At 40.1% G+C, this 20,276-nt stretch overlaps 1 protein-coding gene across 1 annotated transcript in view; it reads right to left on the reverse strand.

The window, feature by feature from the left end:
• Positions 1–20,276, reverse strand: part of LOC117287845 (multiple epidermal growth factor-like domains protein 6) — a 42,572-nt gene that overhangs the window by 4,573 nt on the left and 17,723 nt on the right. Inside the window, exons 5-22 of the mRNA XM_033768395.1 lie at positions 18,878–19,060; positions 17,592–17,720; positions 16,798–16,947; positions 16,452–16,616; positions 14,983–15,366; positions 14,135–14,362; positions 13,032–13,193; positions 11,802–12,056; positions 10,718–11,173; positions 10,115–10,303; positions 8,441–8,569; positions 7,799–8,059; positions 5,894–6,115; positions 5,034–5,330; positions 3,797–3,922; positions 2,286–3,059; positions 1,700–1,960; positions 718–1,044 (exon numbers count right to left, since the gene is read on the reverse strand). Coding sequence (XP_033624286.1) covers positions 718–1,044; positions 1,700–1,960; positions 2,286–3,059; positions 3,797–3,922; positions 5,034–5,330; positions 5,894–6,115; positions 7,799–8,059; positions 8,441–8,569; positions 10,115–10,303; positions 10,718–11,173; positions 11,802–12,056; positions 13,032–13,193; positions 14,135–14,362; positions 14,983–15,366; positions 16,452–16,616; positions 16,798–16,947; positions 17,592–17,720; positions 18,878–19,060 — 4,698 coding nt within the window. The remainder of the gene's footprint in view (positions 1–717; positions 1,045–1,699; positions 1,961–2,285; positions 3,060–3,796; positions 3,923–5,033; positions 5,331–5,893; positions 6,116–7,798; positions 8,060–8,440; positions 8,570–10,114; positions 10,304–10,717; positions 11,174–11,801; positions 12,057–13,031; positions 13,194–14,134; positions 14,363–14,982; positions 15,367–16,451; positions 16,617–16,797; positions 16,948–17,591; positions 17,721–18,877; positions 19,061–20,276) is intronic.

Consider the following 20,276-nt stretch of genomic DNA (forward strand, 5'->3'; position numbering starts at 1 on the left):
AATAAAGGCCGAGTCACACTGCAGCGATAATGAAAACGATACCGATCACGATGCAAAGAGAACACATTCTATTGGTTGACTGAGCGTGTGCGTAATCTGCGTGGAGCAATTCAACCTATAGAATGCGTTCTCTTTGCGTCGTGATGTTTATCGTTTTCGTTATCGCTGCAGTGTGACTCAGCCTTACGGTGTGTCATTGAAACCATAGATATCAACTTTGATGGCAGATCAAGCCTACAAATGCTTTGTTTTCAGATTTTTTAATAATAATAATAATAATAATAATAATAATAATAACAAGCAGTTCTTATGTAGCGCATATTACACAAAATGGGTTTTAAGTTTAGATTGAAGTTGTTGTAGCGTGGAACAGTCTTCGAGATTGTTGGGGAGAGAGTTCCATAGTCTAGGTGAAGCATATGTGAATGAACGTTGACTGTAGCGTGGAACAGTCTTCGAGATTGTTGGGGAGAGAGTTCCATAGTCATAGTGAAGCATATTATGTGAATGAACGTTGACTGTAGAACTTTGTGTGAACTGGAACTGCTGTGAGAAGACCTTTCGAACTGGAACAAAGTTTTTCGCGCAGGGTGATAGTGTTGAATTAATTCCTGCTAATCCGTTTTTGCATTTGTATGTGAGTGTTAGGAGTTTGAAAACTATCCGTGATTTAAGCATACAAAATAGTTATAATGATCAAAGTATTAATATCAGTACCTGTCACATGGTGGCATGGACTCTCATTCTCACATTGACATATGTAGTTACACCCGTGTCCGTACGTGTTTTCACTACAAAGCAAAGAACAATCATCATCAGTCCATCCAGGTTTACACCAGCAAGACCCAGTCCTGGCGTCGCAAACGCCCTCATTCATGCAGCTGCAGTTCTGGCTGCAGGCGTCACCGTACGTTCCACTAGGGCAAGTAATGTTGCAATATTGGCCGATCCATCCAGGCCGACAGATGCATGAGCCGCTAATATGGTTGCAGTGTGCGCCGTTCTCGCAGAGGCAAATCTCATCACAGTGGTGTCCGAACATTCCTAATAGGGTGAAAATTACATTTGAATTGATCAAAGATCCACAGTTTAAAGGTACGGACACCTTTGGTAATTGTCAAAGACCAGTGTTCCCACTTGATGTATCCCAACATATGCATAAGTTAACAAATCTTTGAAAATGTTGTACTCAACATCGAAGTTGCAAGAGAATAATGTCAAAGAAGAAAAACCTTTGTTGCACACATTTGTGTGATTTCAGATGCCTAAAAAAATTCAGGCCTGAAGTCTTTTATCATTCGAGTTAGAAATTACCTTTTTCTCAAAAACTACATTAACCGTAGCTGGAGCGCAGACCGCATAATGAGAGCCAACATTGAACGGCTGCTAAGGTGTGGCCTAAAGAGATATAGCCCGGATTGCAATTCCTCAGTTGGAAGAGCACTTGTACATTACTCCAAAGGACACAGGTTCAAATCCAGCTTCTGTAATTTTGTCTGTGCTTTTCTAACCAATAATCAAGAATAAGAATAGATGGATTGCACATAGCGTCATCGACCGCCGTATTTGAATTTAAACAACGCAAAAAATGCACACGCGCTGCGCATAACTCTCAGCCAATGATAGCCTTTCACACGCGCACGTTTCATCAAAGATGGTGGTCAGCGACGTCATGTGCAATCAATCTACAACTTCATACCTTCCCAGCAGTGTCGATCACATGATGGTCCCTTCCAGCCAGGTGTACAGTCACATGACCCTGTCACATGATCACACAACGCATCATTCTGACAGCGACACTGTAGTGTGCAGTTTTCACCGTACCAATTCTCGTCACATGCCGTGTCGCAGTGCTCACCAATCCAGCCGTTGCTACAGAGGCATTCCCCGGTATGTGGTGAACAATGGACAGCATTCTCACACCAGCAACTGTTGAGGCAATCCTGACCATATGTTCCTTCTGTGAACAAAATCATTATTTGAAAGATGTTAAATTTGCATCGGGGTAAAGAATATAAATTTTGGTTTAATCCTTACACACATCGGTGTAAGGGTTAAACCAAAATTAATAATATTTTTTGTTATAATGAATAGTATTTGATGTACATGTATTAGCTTCTACTTAAAGGGTAGGTACTGTAGCTTTTGAACATATTATTGCCTGTTTTACAATGTTACTTTGGAAACAATACACCTTAACTTTAACTTGATGATTTAATGTTGCTTTAGTTTAATGATACTGTTTCACATTTTACAAAATTTTGAAATATTCGATTTTCACTTACCATGACACAGATTCATGCACAAGTCCCCCTTGTACCCTGGTTGGCATGTACAGTTACCATCAACCGGATCACACTCCGCCCCGTTCATACACAAGCACAAAGAGCCACAGTACTGCCCATAGGACCCTCTCGGACACACCTCATCACACCTCGTACCTATCCAACCTGGTAGACATTGGCAGTCTCCATTGACGTGATCACACCGAGCTCCGTTCATACATTCACAGGTAGACGTACAATTGAGTCCATACGAACCATCCTGACAAGACTGGCTGCAATTTACTCCTTGCCAACCTGCCGTACATGTGCATTGACCGTTCACGTTGTCACAGTAAGCCCCGTTCTGACACGCACACGTGTCAAGACACAGGTGACCGTATAACCCCACTGGACACGGCAACTCACACAGGGAAGAATAAAACCCGGGCGGACACAAACACTGACCGGTGGTTGCGACACAGACGGCATCATTATGGCATTCACAGAGTGACGAACACTGCCAGCCGTAATATCCCTCAGGACATGTCACATTACATATCTGACCAATCCAACCGGGTTGACAGTCACATTCACCGGTGACATGGTGACACACCCCGTCATGTTGACACTGACACGCAGAGTGACAATTCTGCCCGTAGGAGCCAACCGGACACCTGTATTGGCAGGAGTCACCTTGCCAGCCCGGGGTACAGGAACAATGACCAGTCACTGGGTTACAGGATGCGTCGTTCTGACAGGGACACACATCAAGACAGCGCATCCCAAAATAACCCTCTGAAAAAGACAAGAAATAAAGTAAAAGTAAAACTAATTCAACTAATTCAATGTTTACAAAAAACCAGAGTTGCACAACATAGGAATTTATATTTGGTTTGCTGTAACCACATGACGGGTGTGTATCCACTTGCTAGGTAGATTTTTATTCTGCTACTGTACCAAGTAGATTTTTTTCGGAATTCCGACGACTTCTCAGTTCTGATAAGGAATTATAGTTTGCTATAATAAACTCTTGACCAGAAATCAAGTGGGAAACCACTGACAGGCCCAACCTGCAGAAATCAGGTTGAGCAGACATGTAGAGAGTCAATCTAAAGCCGGCCTCTCTATGACGTGTACATACATTTATTTTATTTATTTGTTTCCAGGCAAACAGTACATACAAAGAAAAGGCAATAAAAATATGACTACACAGAGAACAAGCCTGCGGATAACCATAAAGCGAAAATAATCACTATCTAAAGGCGATCCAGACAATAAAAATAACAAAGGCACAAAAGGGTATAAAGACAAAAACATCATACAAATTTGGAAAATAGCACATCAAATAGCACATACAGACCAAGCCGGACAAATGTTACAGATTAAACAAGTAGGTTTTAGCGACCTTTTGAACTTGATCAAAGAGCTAGAACTTTTGATGGAGTGTGGGGTGGAATTCTTAATCCTAGGGCCTGCATTTGAAAATAACTCTGTCTCCTGATTTTCTGGTGGTTCGGGAATATAAAAGTTACCTTGGCATGGAGTCTGGCACCATACTCCCATCCATCCAGCAGTGCATGCACAGGATCCATTGATGTGGTTACACTCTGCATCATTCTCGCAGCGACAGACTTGATGACATGACTCACCATACCAACCTGTTATTCAAAGAGACATTTCAGTTGAAATATTCAAATAATAATATCAAATTCTTCCCAAAAAAGTTAGATATACTGTTGCTATTGAATTTTGAACTCTTCCATTTTTACAACTGTTCCCAGAAACAAGTTGACCAAAAAATCACAAGAACCATTTTACTCCGATTGGTTTTTTTCTGGTTAAAAAAGTCTGTAAAGAGCGAAACTGTATATTTTGTTGCCTGCAGTTCACTATCATTTAAGGGTGCGTTTTGGTGGACATAACCAATGACTGTTTCATGATTACCGGATGGACCTTCTAAACAGACACACAAACAGTTTTTGGTTATAACCTTTGACCCCCAAAACATATCTCTAATCCACAGTCGCTAATATTGAATGGTCAGGCTAGATAGGAGGGTTATAAAGCAAGGCAGGAAAATCCATATGAGCAAATAAATGACACCCCCATGAAGTGGAAAAAAACCCATAGGATGCGCCACACAACTGACACTCTCTCACACTTACTCTAAAATCTTGATTTGAACCACAACATTCAAAGCTCTTCTCCAAATTTTTCCAAAGTCGCAAGTTTTCAAGGACTTATTTTGTTGTGTCTTTTTCTTTTATTTTGGTTTTGCTTTTACTGTGCGTTTAACACCCAGCATGGTGGTTATAAAATAAGACATACGAAAACGATAATGATCTGAATGTATCTACTTGCCAGGTAGAGTTTGTTCTTAGAGAACTGTTTTGCTTTATTCTACTGCTGCGGAGTAGATAATCGGAGGTTCGGGAGACTTCTCAGTTCTGAAAAGAACTGTCCTGCTTTTTAACTATTACCAGGGCGGATGGTATAGACAATAGACTGGACTACTACTTTAGCTTATAGGATTGTAATTGACTGTACTGCCGCGTAGTCAGATCTGAATTCGTCTCAATGTGTCGACTAGCTTGCTCTAGTCATCGTCATTAAGTAATCGTCATGATCTCCAAAAACAAGACATTGCATTGCGCACAAAAGTTCTAAAAAGCACAACAAACATTAAAATTACAACAAGCAAATACAAAAATGATACGCAGTACAAGTCTTTAAAAATATTATTATTGATATAACTATTATTAGGCTTACCAGATTGACATGACGCCTCACAATGATCACCCTCCCACCCAGGGGTACAAGAACAAACCCCTGTCACATGATCACAACGTGCTTCGTTCTGACACAGACAGCGTTGATCACAGAGTAACCCATAGGTGCCAGCCTCACACATCATCTCACAGTGAACACCATGCCATCCCGCTGTGCAGGTACAGTCACCATCTATATGGTTACAGCTTGCGCCGTTTTGGCATGTGCAGGTCTGTCTACAGAGCACACCATACGTTCCTGTGCCACAGGGTTCAGAGCAGTTGCGACCCCTCCAACCTTAAGAACGAGAGCAAGAATCAAGAAACAGTTTGTTTTGAGTACTTTCTGTACGACACAGAACACAAACGCCCACAGATTTACAATTAACTTACTGATGGTAGAAAGCTTCCCTTAAAAAACTACTTGTTGTGAGGTGTTTTAGTTTCTGAGACATCAATTAAACAATTTTGCAAAAATAACTTTTCCTCTTCGTGAGACAAAAATTACTTGACCACTTCCCCACAACACACCAAGACCGAAAGAAAGAAGAAAATTCTGCTAGCAAATTCCGTAGCTAAGCAATAATTTGTACCAGTCACAGCAAAGGTAAACTGGTAACCCATTTTTGCTTAGCGAGAGTTTTCTGTGCTTAGAAAGCTTTGGGCTTACATGCTTTATGAAATTGGGCCCAGGGGCTGATTTTCCAAAGAGCTAAGATTGATCTTAACTGGAAATCAAGTGTGATGTCACAATACAAATCACTATGGTGATAGTGAAAATTTGTCTTGCGATGAATTTTATTACTTTGTCAAATCGGCCACAGGTGTGATTTGAAATGTAAAGAAGTAAAAGACCCATACCTGGTGCACAAAGACAATCTCCTGTCACATGATCACACGTAGCTCCATTCTGACAAGTACAGATGTGGGTACAGCCGTTGCCAAAGTAGCCCTCTAGGCAAGGCGTATCACAGTGGGTTCCCAACCATCCAGGGGTACATGAGCATGATCCATTGATAGGGTTACAGTAAGCATCGTTCAGACATTCACATAGCTCCAGACAACCCAGGCCGTAACCAAGTCCTACAAAGAGTAAAAGATACATTCAGTTAAAGATACTAGACACCTTCGGTAATTGTCAAAGACCAGTCTTCTCACTTGGTGTATCTCAACATTATGAACATTTGAACTCATTTGGTCATCGAAGTTGCAAGATAATAATGGAAGAAAAAACACCCTTGTCACACGAGGTTGTGTGCTTTCAGACGCTTGAGTTCGGGACCTCAAAATCTAATTCTGAGGTCTCGAAATCAACTTTGCGGAAAATTACTTCTTTCTCGAAAACTACGTTACTTCAGAGGGAGTTAAAGATACTAGACACCTTCGGTAATTGTCAAAGACCAGTCTTCTCACTTGGTGTATCTCAACATTATGAACATTTGAACTCATTTGGTCATCGAAGTTGCAAGATAATAATGGAAAAAAAAACACCCTTGTCACACGAGGTTGTGTGCTTTCAGACGCTTGAGTTCGGGACCTCAAAATCTAATTCTGAGGTCTCAAAATCAACTTTGCGGAAAATTACTTCTTTCTCGAAAACTACGTTACTTCAGAGGGAGCCGCTTCTCACAATGTTTAATACTATCAACAGCTCTCCATTGCTTGTTATCAGGTAAGTTTTATGCTAACAATTATTGTGGGTAATTGTACCAATAGTGTCCACTGCCTTTAATATTGGAATCACAGGAATGATCATCATGGTAATTATACAAAAAAAAATGATTTATTTAATATGGAAGCTCACTGTTAAGTCCTTGGCAACTGAACTTAAAATGGTAATTGACTGTCTTAAAGTCATTATACACTTTTGGTAAACAGTATTGTCCAAGTCCCACACTTCCTGTATCACAACTTATATATAAAATAACAAACCTGTGAAAATTTAGGCTCAATTGGTCATTGGAGTCGGGAGAAAATAACGGGAAAACCCACCCTTGTTTCCGCGCGTTTCGCCGTGTCACGACATGTGTTTAAAATAAATCCGTAATTCTCGCTAACGAGAATTTATATTGTTTTACCGTTTTCTCAAAAAATAAAGCATTTCTTGGACTAATATTTCAAGAGAAGTCTATCACCCTTACCTTCTGTAAACCCTGTAAATTATTTGTAAATCTGTGAACTTTTTTTGTTTTTTCTGTACCGAAAGGGTCCAATGGCTTTAATTGGACCGTGAAAACTTGGGAGTTGAAACTGATTTGAATCTTCAAAAATCAATATACTTCACCACTTATTGAAAAGCAGTGTGCTTCAAAAAGACTTCTCAAATTGAGAACACCCATTTTAGTTTTTTTGGGGGTGGATGGGGGCGGGGGAAGGGGGTTGGATGTTCTTCATGACCACAATCACTAATCAATAAGATTTCAGATGACACACCTGCCTTTGATTTCACAACTCTTCATAACTTAAGACTAATCTTAGGACGAGTCCCAACCCTGCACTGTAGCATGCGGACCTTACGATTAATCCTAAGTTCCTTAGTTAATCCTAATCCTTATGATTAATCCTCATCTTAACTTGAGATAAGATGAGTACTAACTCTTTGTGAAATCGACCCCTGGGTCTTAATCTCGAGTTAGGACGAGTTACTTGTCCTGACGTAGGACTAGCTTTAAGTTTTAACTAAACTCCTAATGAGTCCTAGGACAAGTCCTAAGTTAGGACTATCTTTGTAAAATCAACCCCAGCAATACTATATGAGACAATCACCTGGTCGTTGACACTGTTCTTCACAGTATTCTCCGATGTACCCCGGCAAACACGAGCACTCCCCAGTCACATGATCGCATCGTCCCTCGTTCTCACATCGACATTCCTGTTGGCATTGAGAACCGAAGAACCCATCGCCACACGGCAAGGCGCATGAAGGGCCGATCCAACCATCGGTACATGCACAGTTACCAGTCACATGATCGCAGGTTGCATTATTGAGACAGGTGCAATTGGCTTGACAGTCTAGACCATGGGTACCTAAATACAGAAAGACATCAAAACAAAATTACTGAATATCTCTTAAAAGGCACTGTACACGTATGGTAAAGCATAAAAACTTACTTGGTAACGAGCAACAGAAAGCTTTGGATATTGAAATTTTTGGTGAGAAACGACTCCCTCTGAAGTAAGATAGTTTTTGAGAAAGAGGTAATTTCTCATTTGGCCTGAAGCCTTTTTCAGGCATCTGAAATGGGGAGACTTACCAACATTTATAAAGTAAGCACAATTTTAAAAACAAAATAATTTCAAGTGAAATTCTCATCCTGCCATCATGAATTTCATTACAGCAATAACATTTTTTGTTTATTCCATTATTTTGCCTTCGTTGCCATGGAAATTGATCGATGTGAAAGATACCTTCATCGCATGGCTCGTTGCAGAAGATTCCAATGTAACCAGAGCTGCAGTAACAAGTCCCGTTCACATGGTCACATGTTGCTCCGTTTTTACAAAGGCATGTCTGGTTGCACTGACTTCCATAGGAACCTACAGTAAAATATAACGTACAAGATAAGAATACCACCCTCATAGCTCAGAGTAATTGGGGTGTAAGAGCAACTATACATATAAATATTAATAATAATAATAATAATAATGGACACTTAATAAAGCGCCGGTGTCCGCCGCAAGCGGCGCTCATGGCGCTACTCTACAAAGGAACAACAAGCAATGAAAGTAGCAAACAACAAAATAAGAAAAATAAACTTAACAAAAAGCTTCTCTATGAAAATAAGTTTTTAAACTGTTCTTGAATGTGTTGAGTGATTTGGACAGTTTTACAGTGTCCGGGAGGGAGTTCCAAAGCTTTGGTGCTGCGCTTTGAAAACTTCTCTATAATAGTAAACTTGCGGGTACAACCATGGGTAAAAACTCTGTTGAGGGAGTGGTGGCTCTTAAAACCGACTCTTTTCAGAGCCACCACTCCTTCAAAAGAGTTTTTACCCATGGTTGTACCCGCAAGTTTACTATTCATATTTCTATTTATAGTTGCTCTTATTCTCCACACCATGCAAAGCTTCAAACACCATTTAATTGTGGTGTGTCATGGCCGAGCAGAAAAGAATACCGAACTCAAGTTCTGGCGTTTCTGATCAGCAGAGTGTGGGGTTGAGTCCCGGTCGCAGCACTTGTGTCCTTGAGCGAGATACTTTACATTAAGCTGTAGGTCTTGTATAATTGGTAGTGCATGTAAAAGAACCCAAGAACACTCATCGAGGAAGAGCAGGGGTAACCCCATTGTTTCTGGGTGACATTCAGTAGCAAGCACTCTTTTTTACAGATTTCCGAGCTTGTGATGAGTTAGGCCAAATAAAAAAAAATACTAGTTGATCGCCCCCGTGGGGCGGCATCCTTCTTTTTACTATTTGTTATTTTTTTTGTTTTTGTGGGAAAACAAACAATTTTTTTTACTCCATCTTTTCAAAAGGACTGGCCAAGGAGCTTTTCCTGAATCTAACGTGATGCTCTCGAACATGTGTTACCGTCTGTTTCATAAAACAATAATAGTGAATGCCTACCAGCAAATCTTTTTACAAATCTGACCCTGTTAATACTAATACATTAATAGTGTTAACGAAGGTGCTCCTGCAACAAATAGGTGTAAAATAAGTTTGCAATGGGTTCAAACTGAAGAATTGGTGGGCTGTTTGATTTGAAATACTAAGCGGCCATCTTGAAAAAAAAATAGGAAATAGCAAATAGTAAGGCCCTCATCCTCCTCTTTGCTGAAAAATCCGGACGACCAACTGGTATTTTTTTAAATTTGGCCTTACATTGATTTAGTTCACTTATGCGGCATCCTTCGTTTCATTACCAGAAACATATTATAATAACATGTTATTACATGTTTTCTTAGCTGTGAAGATTGTTTATTATGAGCTCAATTTGAAGATTTTAAACCTTTACAGACAAAAATTCTTCACAAGACATTACCTTTTTTACAATTTATTTTTAATTCAACTCAAAATACTCACAACTTCCATTGTGTATTTTTCATTAACATAAAAATAAAATCAAGTTTAAAAACTTTACCTATTGGGCAAGGATTTTCACAAAGCAGCCCAGCCCAGCCTGGTGTACAAAAACACTCTCCTGTAACATGATGGGTCCTCGCTCCGTTCTGACACTCCGACTCAGATTGACAGTTATCACCATAGTAACCAGGGTCACATGGTCTCTCACAGATTTCTCCTTGCCAACCCGGTTGACATGAGCACCACCCTGGCAACCAAAATTGAATGTGAAAGAAATTAATTAATGACAAAGTTATTTTGAGTTAATTTGAGGTCATTTTTCCCAAGGTTGGTTATTATGTACGACATGGCTGCTGTAAGAGTTGATGTGTTGAGTACATCAAGACGTGATGCCGATAAAGTGACATGGATCAAACAATGATTTCAATTCAACAACTACCCATGTTGTAATAATATCACGTTATACAAGCTGAGGGCTTAATGATTAAGCCCGGTTCAAACTTCCCTCCCAATGAATTTGATGTCAAAACTCTGTTTTCGCTGCGATATTCGCAAGAGAGTTGAGTACAACTTAACTGCTGCGAATTATTTGTTGCGAATTTGTGACGTCAACATGTGTATCGCATTCAAACTCGCAGGAACATACATTATGTTAAATTACCATTGATGTGATTGCACACTCCACCATGTTGACACATACACTGCTCTCTACATCTGTATCCATAGTGACCATCTTCGCAACTGTCTCCGCACAGCGCCCCCATCCATCCTGCCGTACAGTTACAAGTCCCGTCTATGTGATGACAAAGTGCGTCATTCAGACACAAACAACTCTGAGCGCATCCGTCTCCGTACATACCGCCCTGGCACGCACTGCCGCAGACAGTACCCTCCCAGCCTGGTAAACATGCACAGGAACCATTGACATGGTCGCACGATGCCGCATTCAAACAATCGCAGATTTCAAGACAGTCTTGGCCGAAGTTCCCCTGATGACATGCTGCGTCACAATTCACACCTTGATAACCTGGGGCACAAGTACAGGTCCCAGACACAGCGTCGCATACAGCACCATTTTGACACGTGCACAGGAAACTACAATCTTGACCAAAGTGACCTAGAAATAAATATCACAAAAATAACTCATTTCAAACAGAAAAAAACATGAAACAAACAAACAAACAAACAAACAAACAAACAAACAATCATAAATGGGTACCTGAAAGGGCAGAGGTTGATATTGTGTTTGAAAAAGGTACTGGAGCGCCACGGCAGCTCGGGGCTGTATACTTGTACTCCCAGAGATGCCAAGTCCAGAGGCCAGCTATGAGTTTTTCAAAGCTCACCAACCTGGTCTGGCCCCAATGCGTGAGAAAATAGTTGCTGTGCGTGTGAGCGTGAGACAAAGCCCAAATGCGTGAGTCTCACGCCTAATGCGTGAGACTTGGTAGGTCTGTACTCCCCAGGTAGCTGAGAAATTTTAAAGGAATGTTATTGTTGCCAATAGGGCACTTTTTTAAAGCGCATTGAGACGATTGTGTCAAATGCCCTATATATTAGAACTACTACAAAGTGCAGAGGCCTGTGTTTGTATGCATATCAAACGATTTAATAACAATTACATCTTACTAAAAAATCTGAAGTCCACTTCTAAATTTTATTTTCATATTAAGTTAATACCGATTTGTATTATTTCTAAACAGAAGTATTTAAAAAAGTGGGTAAACCAATAACAATTTACAAACCTTGCCTACAAAGAGTCTCACATGCATCTCCTATCCATCCAGGCTGACAGAGGCAGGAGCCAGACACATGATCACAGACTGCATCATTCTGACAGATACATTGATGACGACACTGTTCTCCATAGGTACCAGCTCGGCAGGTTTCGTCACAGTATAAGCCAATCCAACCAGGCGTACACAGGCAGCTACCGTTACGATGATCGCATAAGGCTCCATTTTGACATTGACATTCCAGAAGACAATCTGGACCATATTCTAAAAAAAACAGTTAAATAAAAAAAATATTATAAATTATCCAAAATAAGTGTTAAAGGCATATTCTAAAAAAAAACAGTTAAATAAAAAAAATATTATAAATTATCCAAAATAAGTGTTAAAGGCACTGGACACTATTGGTAATTTACTCTAAATAATTGTTAGCAGAAAAACTTACTTGGTAACAAGCAATGGAGAGCTGTTGATAGTATAGAACATTGTGAGAAACAGCTCCCTCTGAAGTAATGTACTTTTTGAGATAGAGGTAATTTTTCACTCAAATAATTTGAATCTGATAAAAGACTTAAGGCCTAAGAAGCTTTTTTTTTCTAGGCATCTGAAAGCATACAATTTTGAGCAGCAAGAGTGTTTTATTGTCTTTTAAATTATTCTCTTGCAACTTTGATGACCAATTGAGGCCAAATTAAGCTTGGGCAATATCACGATATTATCAAATATTGTGATACTAATTTGGAAACGATTTCGATATCGGATCGATTTGGTTTTAATCGAAATATTGATGTATCGCGATATATCGCGATATATCGCGATATATCGCGATATCGATTAAATATCGCAAAATTGCGATGTATTTCCTGGCTGAGACATCTTGCACCCCATAGGTTTGGAGTAAAACCAGAAGAATAGGTAATTAGAACGCCTCTCTTATGACTGTCTCTTCTACAACTTTCAATGGGAGTTAGAAGACTGATGATGTCAAATTTAATTAATCGCGATTATATCGAATAGTGAGATATATTGTCGGCGATATCGTGAATAAAATAAATCGATATCGCCCAAGCTCAGGCCAAATGCACAGTTGTTATTTTATACATATGTTGGGATACACCAAGTGAGAATACTGGTCTTGGACAATTACCAAAGGTGTCCAGGTGTCTATAAGCTACTACTAGTTCAGGTGATTTGAGTACAATCAGTGAAATCATGGAATCAGTTTCCATGATTAGTCTTTACCTCCAGCAGTACAGGAGTTTTCACACAAGTCACCGGTGTATCCCGGTGCACATTGACACTCTCCAGTCACATGGTGGCAGCTTGCACCGTTCAGACAGTAGCATTGTTGAGCGCAGTCTAGTCCATAATGTCCTTCATTGCATGTAGAGTCACAGTATGTTCCTGTATCATACACGTGAAAAAAAGTTTGGTTAACAGAAAACCACAAACTATAAAATAAAGGAATGGCATATAATGGGAGACTTTCTGGGACGATAGAGGGCAGCAGACTTACCTGGTAAATCCATTGTTCTCAGAATTATGCGCATGTTCAGAACTACGTAAACAATGGAAATTTACCCGGTATGTCTGCTGCCGCCTAGCGTTGGAAAGTCTCCTATTGGTAATTGAAACCCACTGTTTGTTTAAATCCTGTAAAGTTGATATATTATTACATAATGAATAGGGTAGATGGCCTTAGCTTTCGATCCAATCCGGACCTTCTTCAGAGGCATAAAACAAGTACAAACAAATACATAACCATTTATAGAAAAAGAGAGGAGGAAAGGGATTAAGGAAAGGATCCAGAAAGAAGCGGGAAAATAACAGCCAATCAAAGTTTCTATTTCAGAAACAATATTGGTGGCTATGAACCAATAGGAATGAAGTGGCGAGGATATTATTACTATATATTAAACTAACCTGGGAAAAACTTCATTTCAAAAGGTGTTTTTGAGTTATTGCCTCTAAAATCTGAAGCGGTTATGTCCACGTGTGTAGAAAGAATAATCTACAACTGCAATAAACAATCTGAGAAAAAGAACTGTCGCTTCCCAAATCTGTCGCTGTGTACAAATCGTGCCTGCAGGAAGTCCAGGGGTGGATTTCGCAAAGAGTTAAGACTAGTCTTATCTCGAGTTAGGGTGAGTTACTCGTCCTAACTTAGGACTAGCCTTAAGTTTTTAATTTATCCTTCTACTTAGGACTAGTCCTAAGTTAGGACTAGTCCTAAGTTAGGGCTAGTCTTTACTCTTTGTGAAATCCACCCCTGGCTTGGTGGCTCTTTTGTAAACATGTGCTGTCACAGGTCACATCGTCTATAGATCTTTAATATCAACACTTACCTTGCCACCCACTGGTACAATTACATCTCCCAGTCACATGATCACAAGCAGCATCGTTCTCACATAAGCATTCGTCTAGGCACTGGTTACCATAGAAACCATCTGTACATGGACGGTTACATATGATACCAATCCAGCCATAAGAGCAAGTACAATCCCCAGTCACATGATGGCAAGATGCTCCGTTTTGACACAGACAAGGAAAGCTGCAATCTTGACCATAGACACCTTGAATAACAGGGAAAACATTTATTGAATTTTATTCAATTAATAGTTTTGGTGATCATCCCCAGAAACAATAATTGGAGATCATAAACCTTTCAAAAGCCAATTATAAGTATAAGCCCAGACATGTCTATCAATGTATATTTTTGCTCATTGTTTTTGGTTTTTGCGCATTTTTTGCTTTGGGAGGGATGATTCCGTTATTTGTTTTAAATATCAAATATTAAACTGACTTGGGCTTCTGACTGGCACCCCGGACAAAGATATTGACAAAATAGGGAGATAGGGCAAGATAGCTCAGTTGGAAGAGCGCTCACACATTAATCCGGAGGTCGTTGGTTTGAGTCCCGCTCTAGTAACAACCCAACATAATTTTGTTTACAGTAACAATCTAGAGAAAATAATCCAAAACATAAATTTGTTTTTTATTTTCCCAGAAATTTTGATGACGTGTTACTGGGGTTTGATCTCTTTGGCTTCTTTTGGCCAAGTGGAAGTAGGTGAAATCTTGCAGCTGTTTGCTTTTACTGTTATCCGTATAAACAGGTACATATCAATGAAATGAGTATGATTTAAGTCAATGAAATATTTAAGTATTTAACTTTATAAGAGTATTGCCTTACCATTACAGATCTCTTGACAAAACTCCCCAGTATAGCCTGGTGAACAGCTACATGCACCAGTAACATGATGGCAAGTTGCACCATTCTCACATCTACAGTGGGAGGCACAGGCTAGGCCAAAGAAACTGCTATCACACTCCTGGTCACAGAGCTCCGACGACCAGCCAGCAGTGCAAGTACACGATCCAGTGACATGGTGACATGATGCCCCGTTCATGCAACGGCACTCTCCGTTACACTGGTCGCCATAGTAACCAGAATCACAAACACTGTCACATGTCTGTCCCTGCCACCCAGAGTGACATGTACACTGGCCGGTGATGTGGTGACAATTGCCGTTATTGCATTCACAACTTTCTGTACAGTTATCTCCGTAAAACCCAGCTATTGAATAAGGACAATTGAAATCGTACATTTTTAGTAATATCGCAAGTTCTTTTAATTTGTAATGTTCTATAATTACTCAAAAAAGATATAAGCATATAAAGTACATGGTGATGAACAACAGGCTGTTGGTAATCGAAAGCATTGTGAGAAACAGCTCCCTCTGAAGTAATGTAATTTTTGAGAAAGAAGTAATTTCTCACTTAAATATTTGAATATGAAAAAGACTTCAGGCCTGAAGCCTTTTTCCAGACATCTGAAGGCACACACAAATTGTGCATTTTTTCTTTCGTTATTTTCTTGCAACCGCAACGATCAATTGAGTTCAAACTTTCACATATTTATTATTTTATGCATGCTGGGATACACCAAGTGACTATACTGCTTTTTGACAATTAGCAAAGGTGTCCAGTGCTTTTTAAGATTATTTAAAACATCCCTCTTAAAGGCAGTGGACACTATTGGTAATTACTCAAAACAATTATTAGCATAAAACCTTACTTGATTACGAGTACTTAATGGGGAAGGTTGATGGTATAAAACATTGTGAGAAACAGCTCCCTCTGAAGTAGTGTAGTTTGTGAGAAAGAAGTATATTTCCACGAATTTGATTTCGAGACCTCAGATTTAGAATTTGAGGTCTCGAAATCAAGCATCTGAAAGCAAACAACTTCGTGTGACCATACTTGGTGTGACCATGGTGCGACAAGGGTGTTTTTTTCTTTCATTAATATCTCAGAACTTACAACTACCAATTGAGCTCAAATTTTCACAGCTTTGTTATTTTATGCATGAGATACACCAACTCTGAAGACTAGTCTTTGACGATTACCAATAGTGTCCAGCCGTCAATTTCACAAAGAGTTAGGACTCGTCTTATCTCGAGTTAGGACGAGTAACTCTTCCTAACTTAGGATTAATCTTAAGGTCTGCATGCTACAGTGCAGGGTTGGGACTCGTCCTAAAGTCCTAAGATTAGTCTTAAGTTAGGAAGAGTTTTGTGAAATCGACGGCAGTGTCTTTAAATGCAATGCTCAAAGACACTTTTCAATGTAGTTTCTCAATATTGCAAAACTTCTGCTTACTTGGGCAGTGTTGAGCACACCGAACACCTGCATATCCTGGTGTACATTCACAGTTTCCTGTAATGTGATGACAGTGTGCATCATTCAGGCATGAGCATTCACTAGCACAGTCCAAACCGTACTGTCCTTCTTGGCACGCATCACCGCAATACCTCCCAGTAAATCCTGAAATAAAACATCCACATTTTTAGAAAAATAATCAGGAGAAAGAAGCCTTCAAACAAATGAGTTTTGAACAGAGACTTTTTAATACATTTTTAAGAACTAGCCTGACGACTATGTAAAGGCTGAGAAGACTACTCTATAGAAATGGAGCAGCGTAAGTTGCCCAAGTTGTTAAATTTACCTGCCGTACAGCGACATTCTCCAGTAACATGGTGGCAAGCTGCGCCGTTCAAACACTCACACTCGGACTGACAATCGTCTCCATAGAAGTTTACTTCACAGGCATTGCCACAATGCTCACCAATCCAACCAGGAGTACAGGAACAAGTCCCTGAATAACAGAACAACAGTCAAAGAGAATTCATACAAAAACTGGTTAGTTGCATCCATGCAACACAGTGAGAGAAAAAGTGGTTCTTAGGAAAAACCTGAGGGAGTACACCGCTGTGTCTCATAGCTCAGTGCGTAGAGCATCTCGCCTGGAGTGTCAGGGGTCTTGGGCTCTAATCCCAATGAGGATCATTTGATTCTTCTCTCATCCCATATTTGATTATTTCACTTCTATGGTAATTAGGCACCTTACCAAATCAGTGTGTTTGATACTTTGCCCAGTTGCGCATCCATGCAACACAGAGAGAAACAAATATTGTTCCTAGGGAAAACCGCTGTGCCTCATAGCTTAGTTGGTAGAGCATCTGCCCGGAGTGTCAGGGTTCTAAGCCTAAAATCCCAATGAGGACCATTTTGTAGAGTCAAAATTTTGACTTCATAAAATGGACGACCGTGTTAGTTCACAAAGTACAAGGAAAACCATGCAATTTTCAGGCATATTTATGTGGGTCATTATATTCTACTTTTAAAATATCTTTCTAACCATATGCATTTGATAACAAACGGTTTCAAACGCTTTTCATAGACCAACTCGCCTGTTCCTAGGCACTGTATCCCTTTAAAGTCACATGTTCTATAGCTCACCATTGACATGACTGCAAGAAGCGTTATTCTGACATTGACATTGATGACGACAGTCAATACCATAGGTCCCCTGAGAACAAGGTTGACTACATGATGCTCCCTGCCAACCCGCTGTACACCTGCAGTGTCCTGTCAATCAAATCAAACATTCATTTACTTCAAACTCTCATCAGCGAAGTCCATAAGAAAACTTAAGATTAACAATAATAATAACAGCATTTAGTAAAGGGGCTTTTCCAGCGATTGCAAGGCGCTACAACAAAACAGGGCCCAATTTCATGGCTCTGCTTACCGTTAGCACAGAATCTGCGCTTACGGAAGCAGGGAATTGTGTATTTCACGGGTAAGTTGCAAATTTGGGCTTCTGCGCGTGCATACTCAACGCTACTAGGCATTCTACACTTACAAGGCTAGCGCAGAAATTCGGCGCTTGCACGTAAGCGGCGAATCCTGATCGTAAGCACGAAATTCGGCGGTAAGCAGAGCCATGAACTTGGGCCAAGATGAAAACCGCATAGGAACATATTAAACAATCAAGTGAGTTTTAAGATGCTTTTTAAGATGGGAAATGTAAGTCACATTGGCTAATGAATGAGGTATTGAGTTCCAGAGTGTACATTTGTAGGAGCAGTGAATGAGAAAGACAGCCTTCTTATTAGACTTTGGAAAACTCAGGGCAGTCGGGCATGATGAGTGCAGATTGTAGCATCTGGATGAGTAACATCTGGTGGATATGGAGGTCCAGGAGGTATTGCGGAGCCTCGTGGTAAAGGGACTTAAAACTAAGTGTCAGGACTTTGCACTGTATCCTTTGAGGGATTCGGAGCAATATAAAGCGCCGAAGGCGCAAGATGCCGAACTGAAGCTTTATCTATTGTTGAAACGTGAAATACGCATGGGCGCCATTTCAGCAAGTAAATGTTTTGTTTCCTAATGATAGGAATGGTCATTGTCTGCACTGATCTGCACTGATCTTTTGTTTTATCAAAAAGAGTTACTTGCCGAAATGGCGGCCAGTGGGATTTCACATTTCAGCCTGAGTCCCGTATCTTGCGCCTACGGCGCTCTATAATCTTTTACTCTGAGCCAGTTAAGATCAGCAGTAAGGGGATATGGTTACATCCGACCCCCCTTCATAGGGGACTGGCCGTGGGGGCCAGCAGAGCTCTGTCCCCCCACGAGCCTACACTGAAGACACGCCCCCACTGCCAATCTGAACCACCATCTTGCATCATCACCGCACAAAAAAAGAAAACACAGTTTAACAATGATCATAGATTCCATACCATTTGCCTTGTCACAAGTTGCGTCATTTTCACACTGGCATGTATTAGAGCACTGATCACCGTAGAAGCCCTCTGTACATGCAGCAGCACAGAGTGGACCTTCCCATCCTGGTAAGCAGCTACAGGATCCATTCACATGATGACACGAAGCACCATTCTGGCATGTACAGTTACTACTGCAACCTGGTTAAATCAAACAAGTACAAACAGTTTTAAATTAAGAGGGTTACAACCCTATGGCCATGTTTAGACACCAAACTAAAGTTAGACCCAATAACCGTTTTAACTTTACGAGTAACACGGGGCAGTCGTAAAAAAAGAGCTACCTTGCATTTCAGACAGCTCGTTGTCCTTGCTCTATGGTTAAAGGCAGTGGACACTATTGGTAATTGTCAAAGAACAGTCTTCTCACTTGGTGTATCTCAACATATGCATAAACCTCAAGTTCTAAATCTGAGGTCTCGAAATCAAATTCACGGAAAATTACTTCTTTCTCGAAAACTATGGCACATCAGAGGGAGCCGTTTCTCACAATGTTTTATACCATCAACCTCTCCCCATTACTCAGCACCAAGAAAGGTTTTATGCTAATAATTATTTCGAGTAATTACCAATAGTGTCCACTGCCTTTAAACCCAATGGTCTATATTCAATGTTAAGAGGTCACACAGCAACGTGACCCAACACAACGACATCCGCTACAAGCGTGCACAAAGATGCTCGCTTTCACAATTTATGGCGTGCTGCGCAACACGTCCTGGGTCACCAGTCACCTGTGAGGACTTAAAACCGGTTGTGACAGTGGGTATTTTTATTTTGTAAAAACACCGTGCTATAAAAATAAAACCACCCTCGCCGACAAACAAAATGCTTACTCTTTATTATTATTTTTAAGACTTAAGACCCTTTTGGTACAGAAAAAAAATAAAAGATCACAGATTTACAAATAACTTACAGGGTTTACAGAAGGTTGGTGAAAGACTTCTCTTGAAATATTATTCCATGAAATGCTTTATTTTTTGAGAAAACAGTAAAACACTATCAATTCTCGACAACGAGAATTATGGATTTATTTTAAACACATGTCATGACACGGCGAAACGCCCGGATACAAGAGTGGGTTTTCCCGTTATTTTCTCCCGACTCCGATGACGGATTGAGCCTAAATTTTCACAGGTTTGTTATTTGATATAGAAGTTGTGATACGAACGAAGTGTGGGCCTTGAACAATACTGTTTACCGAAAGGGTCCAATGGCTTTAAAGGCAATTACATGTACTTAAATTGAGTTCCAAACAATACATCAGTGAATGATTTCCCTTGTATAGCATAGCACATTGCTACAAAAAATTTATCAACTGCTACTCAAAAATCGTCATTTGCTACTCACTAGTAGGATT

Source organism: Asterias rubens, chromosome 3, assembly GCF_902459465.1.
Source record: "Asterias rubens chromosome 3, eAstRub1.3, whole genome shotgun sequence".
In the NCBI taxonomy this organism is placed as follows: Eukaryota; Metazoa; Echinodermata; class Asteroidea; order Forcipulatida; family Asteriidae; genus Asterias; species Asterias rubens.